Below are 7,471 nucleotides of genomic sequence, written 5' to 3' on the forward strand. Positions count from 1 at the left end.
TGTAACCAATGTTTAACGAGCCTGCAAAGCCACTGAAACTCACGTAGCTAGTTAACTAGCACAAACAGTTCGGGACGATAATTTTCCATGAAATAATCAAGTTGAAGTGTATTTGGATGAATATAGTGCCCACCAACATCCACCAACCTGGACCCAACGCACACAGGCGCTACTCAAACTGACTGGCCCAGCGTGCCCCAGACAGCATCATCACATACAGAAACTCATTTGCATAACACTGTGTGATAGGCTGAGAGATATTCAAACGTATACATACATTAGTTTACGTTACCCATGTAAATAGAATCCATGGATTCTATTTCTATGACATTACATTCTTAGACCGAAACACATCATTTAACTGACTAGACATAAAACAACATATATGTAATCCACTGAAACATTGTACAGTGACCACACAGATAGAACAATAATCTAGTGTGGGTTAGTTCTGAAAATCTTTGTCAATGCTTTCTGAATGTATATGGATACCAGTGTTAAATACAAAACCCTCTTGCCAAGCACGCTTCCTAACCGTTAAAATATAGTTCAGTGCTCCTAACAGTTCTTTGGGGACCACCCCCTGACCTGCTGCAATTGACTCAGGTGCTTGACACTTTCTCTTGTAGGTGAACAGGGCATCTCAGTGTTTACGTCCGTTTGTGTTGTATATGTCTCTGTGTCTTTGACTAGCTTTCAGTCCTGACAGTGTCCCGTTCCCTTTCAGCTGACACATCAACATCCCTTGGAGCCCACAGTTTACCATTTTCCTCCACCCTTCTCCTGAAGGGTAACCTAGGCAACACTGGTTTATTTTTCTCAGATCACCCAGTTTCCACCCCGTTTCCTATTGTGCTCTGAAACAACCCCAAAGTAAGGTTTCAGTATAAGTAAGGTTAGTAGCTGGTAGTGGAGAGGGTAGTAAGTTTTAAGTTCCTCGGCGTACACATCACAGACAAACTGAATTGGTCCACCCACACAGACAGCATCGTGAAGAAGGCGCAGCAGCGCCTCTTCAACCTCACAAACTTCACAAACAGCACTCACAAACTTTTACAGATGCACAATCGAGAGCATCCTGTCGGGCTGTATCACCGCCTGGTACAGCAACTGCTCCGCCCACAACCGTAAGGCTCTCCAGAGGCTAGTGAGGTCTGCACAACGCATCACCGGGGGCAAACTACCTGCCCTCCAGGACACCTACACCATCCGATGTCACAGGAAGGCCATAAAGATCATCAAGGACAACAACCAGAAGGCGAGGTCAGTACAGGTGCATCAAAGCTGGGACCGAAAGACTGAAAAACAGCTTCTATCTCAAGGCCATCAGACTGTTAAACAGCCACCACTAACATTGAGTGGCTGCTGCCAACACACTGACTCAACTCCAGCCACTTTAATAATGGGAATTGATGGGAATTGATGTAAAATATAGCACTAGCCACTTTAAACAATGCTACTTAATATAATGTTTAAATACCCTACATTATTCATCTCATATGTATACGTATATACTGTACTCTATATCATCTACTGCATCTTTATGTAATACATGTATCACTAGCCACTTTAAACTATGCCACTTTGTTTACATACTCATCTCATATGTATATACTGTACTCGATACCATCTACTGCATCTTGCCTATGCCGCTCTGTACCATCACTCATTTATATAACTTTATGTACATATTCTTTATCCCTTTACACTTGTGTGTATACGGTAGTAGTTTTGCAATTGTTAGTTAGATTACTCCTTGGTTATTACTACATTGTCGGAACTAGAAGCACAAGCATTTCGCTACACTCGCATTAACATCTGCATGTGACAAATACATTTGATTTGATTTGATTTTTGATTTGAGGTTATAGTGTACAATGGAATAATAATGCCCATTCCACTGTACTACAGTACTTCATACAGCACATCTGACAGTTGTTTTTGCAATTTAAAAGTAAGCTGACAACCTCTTCTTCTGGTATTCACTAAGCCACACATATTTATTATTCTCATACCTGGGGGTGTCATCTTTAGATCAAACACTGTGGCCCTCCAGGATTATCTCTCTCTCGCTCTAATCATGGCGACTATTTCCTAGCAAATCCTATTCAAACTTTGCGCAATAAAGAAATACAGAGATATAACTTCTCTTGGTGCTCATCAGCCACTCAACATTACATAAGAACATGGCAAAATAAGATTCATCCAGTTGTTTGGATGGAAGCAGTGGATAGCAGCTGTACTGAGGTAGCGAACGTTAGCTAGTTAGGATGTATCTTTGTTGATGTTTGATGTCAGACCGATGCTGAATTTGATTCTGAACGTAAAATACACTTTACTCTTTAAAAGTAAATGCTAAGGTCCTGTGGTCTTTAGTGCACTAAGAGCTAAATATAGGGGGAGTAATTAGCCTATAAACTCAAATGTCAGAATGTTTGTGTGGCTCAAAACTCATTTCTGGCATTGGTTGCTTTCAATTTGTAGTGTAGTGGTTTTGACGCATATTTGTTTTATGTATGTGACAATAAGACGTATCTTATTTTTGCCCTACCAATATTTACATGTTACCATCACCACTGTCAAGGCATAACACCCCACTCTTCACATGTAATGCCTCCCCACACTTGTTTGAATGGCTTGAAATTCGTCTCAGTTTGCATTTCAACCCGACGCTCTGCTCTACCCTCTTTTTTCAATTTCCTTAACTGGGAGACTCCTGGGTCTCTCTATCCTGTGCTTCCAAAAGGAAAGCTGCATTTGTTTGACCTCTAACTGCAGGCTCAATAGCGACACCCTGAGGCTTGTTGACGATGGCTCTCAGATTGACAGTAAACTCCTGTGGGTCGGCTGTGTCTAAAGGTCATTACCTTAGTCCCTTCCCTTAACCCTAATAGCCCAGATCTAAAGACACCAAAGAGTTGGAGTTTAGACTGGGACTGGACATAAAATAACATTAATCAGGATTTAATCATGGCCCCAGGCAGCTCCTGGGGCAGGAAGGCTTGGAGCGTAGAGACACCGTCTGAGACAGAGTGGCCATCCCTCCACACGGAGGAGCGACAGAGGGACAGAGAGAGACCCATATACTGTAGGGGTGTTGGTGTAAATGACAATCAAATATTTATTTTTTACCTTTATTTTAACAGGGAGTCTCATTGAGATCAAGGTCTCTTTTCCATCTCACAATTACACAACAAATGACACATAGGAAATACACCAGAAAATAAATACAAAGAGAAAACAATCAAATAAAACACACTCATGAAACCAATCACATTCCTCAGCAGAGGACCTCAATAAACACTGAAATGCCTGAAAGGCACCAATACATCTATTTGTAGGGAACTCTGTTCCATACTGTACATGGGGTGGAAAGAAACAGATGGAGTTTCCAGAGTTAATCATCCCTATGATCGGGTATAGTAACTACTTCTATGGGTAAGTAATGATGTGGGGTATAGTAACTACTTCTATGTCAGGTTCGACGTATTGCCAAATTCTCTAAAACAACGTTGGAGAGAAATTAACATTAAATTATCTGGCAACAGCTCTGGTGGACATTCCTGCAGTCAGCATGGCAATTGCACATTCCCTCAAAACTTTAGACATATTTGATATTGTGTTCAACAAAATTGCACATTTTAGAGTGGTCATTTATTGTCCCCAGCACAAGGCGTAGTGATAATGCTGTTTAATCAGCTTCTTGATATCACACACCTGTCAGTTAGATGGAATATCTTGGCAAAGGAGAAATGCTCTCTAACAGGGATGTAAACATATTTCTGCACAAAATTTGTGAGAAATAAGCTTTTTGTGTATATGGAACATTTATGGGATCTTTTATTTCAGCTCATGAAACATGGGACCAACACTTTACATGTTTTTATTTACATTCTCTCCTCTTCAGGCACTCTGTTAAACGTTCCTGTCTCTATAGTCAGAGGGAGGGCTCCGGATCTGAGTTGTGCACAAACTGACCTTTGGCTTTTTGTTAGGTCCAGGTGGACATATGGTTCAGGGATGTAGTTTCTCTTTGATAAGTTTAGATTTAATAGGTAATGTGGGGTATAGTAACTACTTCTATGGGTAAGTTATGATGTCAGGTAATGTGGGGTATAGTAACTACTTCTATGGGTAAGTTATGATGTCAGGTAATGTGGGGTATAGTAACTACTTCTATGGGTAAGTAATGATGTCAGGTAATGTGGGGTATAGTAACTACTTCTATGGGTAAGTTATGATGTCAGGTAATGTGGGGTATAGTAACTACTTCTATGGGTAAGTAATGATGTCAGGTAATGTGGGGTATAGTAACTACTTCTATGGGTAAGTTATGATGTCAGGTAATGTGGGGTATAGTAACTACTTCTATGGGTAAGTTATGATGTCAGGTAATGTGGGGTATAGTAACTACTTCTATGGGTAAGTTATGATGTCAGGTAATGTGGGGTATAGTAACTACTTATATGGGTAAGTAATGATGTCAGGTAATGTGGGGTATAGTAACTACTTCTATGGGTAAGTAATGATGTCAGGTAATGTGGGGTATAGTAACTACTTCTATGGGTAAGTAATGATGTCAGGTAATGTGGGGTATAGTAACTACTTCTATGGGTAAGTTATGATGTCAGGTAATGTGGGGTATAGTAACTACTTCTATGGGTAAGTTATGATGTCAGGTAATGTGGGGTATAGTAACTACTTCTATGGGTAAGTTATGATGCCAGGTAATGTGGGGTATAGTAACTACTTCTATGGGTAAGTAAAACATTTTGTTTCATGTGGCAATGTGGGATTTGCAAAAGGGCTTTATAAATGAATAAAATGCAGTGTTTCACACCCCTCTGTCCCCCAGCCTGCTACACAAAAAGCTACGTAGGCATGGTTCATAGGGTTGGTTCCTGCAGGTGACTGGCTATTATTGTGCTGGCTCAGTTCCCCAAGAAACTTCCCAAGAAACTGAGCAATGTCTCCGATCTTAACTTCCAGAACATATTCTGGGCATTCTGCCAATTGGTCACAGTCACCTGCACTAACCAAGATAGAGTGAGAGAGATGAATACTGTGTACAATTCCAGGCTTTCTATTCAGACTTTAACATTTGACCTTACACGTGGTATGGGGTTCTTAGAAGAGAAGTGCACTGAACCAATCATGTTGCAAGACTGGAGCCCAGACTAATATAGGGCACATTGACACTGGACTCACCATGTCCACCAGCTCCCCTAGTGGCCGTCCCTCCTCAGTGCTCTCTCTCTTAGTCCACACGTACCGCTGCCTCAACTTGATCTAAAACAACAACACAAGGAGAGATACACTAGTCACACGTACAGGACACCTCAAGTTTACTTACATATCTTACTTCTAATGTCTTATGTTAGGATTAGGGGAGGGTAAACTGATCCAAGAGCTGTTCCTACAGGTAACATGTACCAGGCGCACACTATCTATCTGAGGAGGGGCTATCTTGGAGAGGAAGTGTTCATTGGTGGTTCTGTAGTTTTGTAGCCAGTTGGAGGGCCAAATTGGCTAGTCGAAGCGGGATGCGTGGTAGGAGGAGGGCAGCAGTTCCTTACAATTCTTCACCTACAGGTGGGCTATAGAGAGGAGATATAATCACAATCATTATTAGTATAATTATTTTGTCTGTCTGTGTGTATGTCGTCTCAGGGGTGTGTGTGTGTGTATGTGTGTGTGTGCATGTGCTACTAGCATCCCTGGGTGTAGCAGTAGTGGACAGAATACCACTGCCCTTCACCCCATCTACACAACCAGTCAAGGTCAACACCAACATAATACAACACAATACAGGTAGACAACACTGGTCAGAGTGGTACGGGGATGACTGTGTGTATATTAAATGTGTAAAGGTACACTGAGGTGTGATCAGGTGTAACTGGTAGGGTAGGATACAGAGTAGGTAGCGCAGGGTGGGCTTGATGTAGTCAGCTCTCTTCAGGTGAGATATCAGCTCCAGAGCAGGCTGCCTCACCATCACACAGCCCTCGTTAAACGTCTTCACCTGGACACGGGTACAGACCATCATACTGTAACATACACACCAACATATCTTGGACACAGACAGGTTAAGGTGTGTATACTGTATGCTACCTGACATAGTATTTAGTCCAGGTTAAGCTGTGCATACTGTATGATACCTGACATAGTATTTAGCCCAGTTCTTTGTGTGTATACTGTATGATACCTGACATAGTATTTAGCCCAGGTTAAGGTGTGTATACTGTATGATACCTGACATAGTATTTAGCCCAGTTCTTTGTGTGTATACTGTATGATACCTGACATAGTATTTAGCCCAGTTCTTTGTGTGCATACTGTATGATACCTGACATAGTATTTAGCCCAGGTTAAGGTGTGTATACTGTATGATACCTGACATAATATTTAGCCCAGTTCTTTGTGTGTATACTGTATGATACCTGACATAGTATTTAGCCCAGTTCTTTGTGTGCATACTGTATGATACCTGACATAGTATTTAGCCCAGGTTAAGGTGTGTATACTGTATGATACCTGACATAATATTTAGCCCAGTTCTTTGTGTGTATACTGTATGATACCTGACATAGTATTTAGCCCAGGTTAAGGTGTGTATACTGTATGATACCTGACATAGTATTTAGCCCAGGTCTTGTGCTCCTTGCCCCCAGGCTGGCCCTTCAGAGAGCCCTTGCCAGTGAGAGCACTGTTGGTCTTCAACCATGCGGGGGCGCTCCAGGAACTGGCCAGCAGAGACAGGGGGCGGGGCGACAGGGCCTGGGCTCGCTGCAGCAGGGGGATCTGGGATTGGACCAACAACAGGAAGTGTTGTGGGTAGATACATTAAAGATGACTTGTGTCTAGGTCTCTCTTGAGCCTTGTATCCAGGTCTCTCTTGAGCCTTGTATCCAGGTCTCTCTTGAGCCATGTGTCCAGATCTCTCTTGGGCCTTGTGTCCTGGTCTCTCTTGAGCCGTGTATCGAGGTCTCTCTTGATCCTTGTGTCCAGGTCTCTCTTGGGCCTTGTGTCCAGGTCTCTCTTGGGCCTTGTGTCCTGGTCTCTCTTGGGCCTTGTGTCCTGGTCTCTCTTGATCCTTGTGTCCAGGTCTCTCTTGAGCCTTGTGTCCAGGTCTCTCTTGGGACTTGTGTCCTGGTCTCTCTTGGGCCTTGTGTCCAGGTCTCTCTTGAGCCTTGTATCCAGGTCTCTCTTGAGTCCATGTGTCCAGGTCTCTCTTGAGCCTTGTGTCCAGTTCTCGCTTGAGCCTTGTGTCCAGGTCTCTCTTGAGCCTTGTATCCAGGTTTCTCTTGAGCCTTGTATCCAGGTCTCTCTTGAGTCCATGTGTCCAGGTCTCTCTTGAGCCTTGTGTCCAGGTCTCTCTTGAGCCATGTGTCCAGGTCCTGAAATCTATGGATTTCACATGACTGGGCAGGGGCGCAGCCATGGGTTGGCCTGGGAGGGCATAGGCCCACCC

At 42.9% G+C, this 7,471-nt stretch overlaps 1 protein-coding gene across 1 annotated transcript; it reads right to left on the minus strand.

The window, feature by feature from the left end:
• Nucleotides 1-5,744: 5,744 nt before the first annotated feature.
• LOC116376706 (pollen-specific leucine-rich repeat extensin-like protein 1) lies at nt 5,745-7,471 on the minus strand. Its single transcript, XM_031838061.1, has 2 exons — nt 5,914-7,471; nt 5,745-5,763 (listed from the first exon to the last, which is right to left on the minus strand). The coding sequence occupies exon 1, from the start codon at nt 7,439-7,441 to the stop codon at nt 6,641-6,643; it is 801 nt and encodes a 266-aa protein (XP_031693921.1). The 5' UTR covers nt 7,442-7,471; the 3' UTR covers nt 5,745-5,763; nt 5,914-6,640.

The sequence above is a fragment of the Oncorhynchus kisutch genome, linkage group LG13 (assembly GCF_002021735.2).
Source record: "Oncorhynchus kisutch isolate 150728-3 linkage group LG13, Okis_V2, whole genome shotgun sequence".
Lineage (NCBI taxonomy): Eukaryota > Metazoa > Chordata > Actinopteri > Salmoniformes > Salmonidae > Oncorhynchus > Oncorhynchus kisutch.

Excerpts from the sequence above, each read along its gene's own strand:
- LOC116376706 (XM_031838061.1), bottom strand. The coding sequence starts at position 7,441 with ATGGCTGCGCCCCTGCCCAGTCATGTGAAATCCATAGATTTCAGGACC.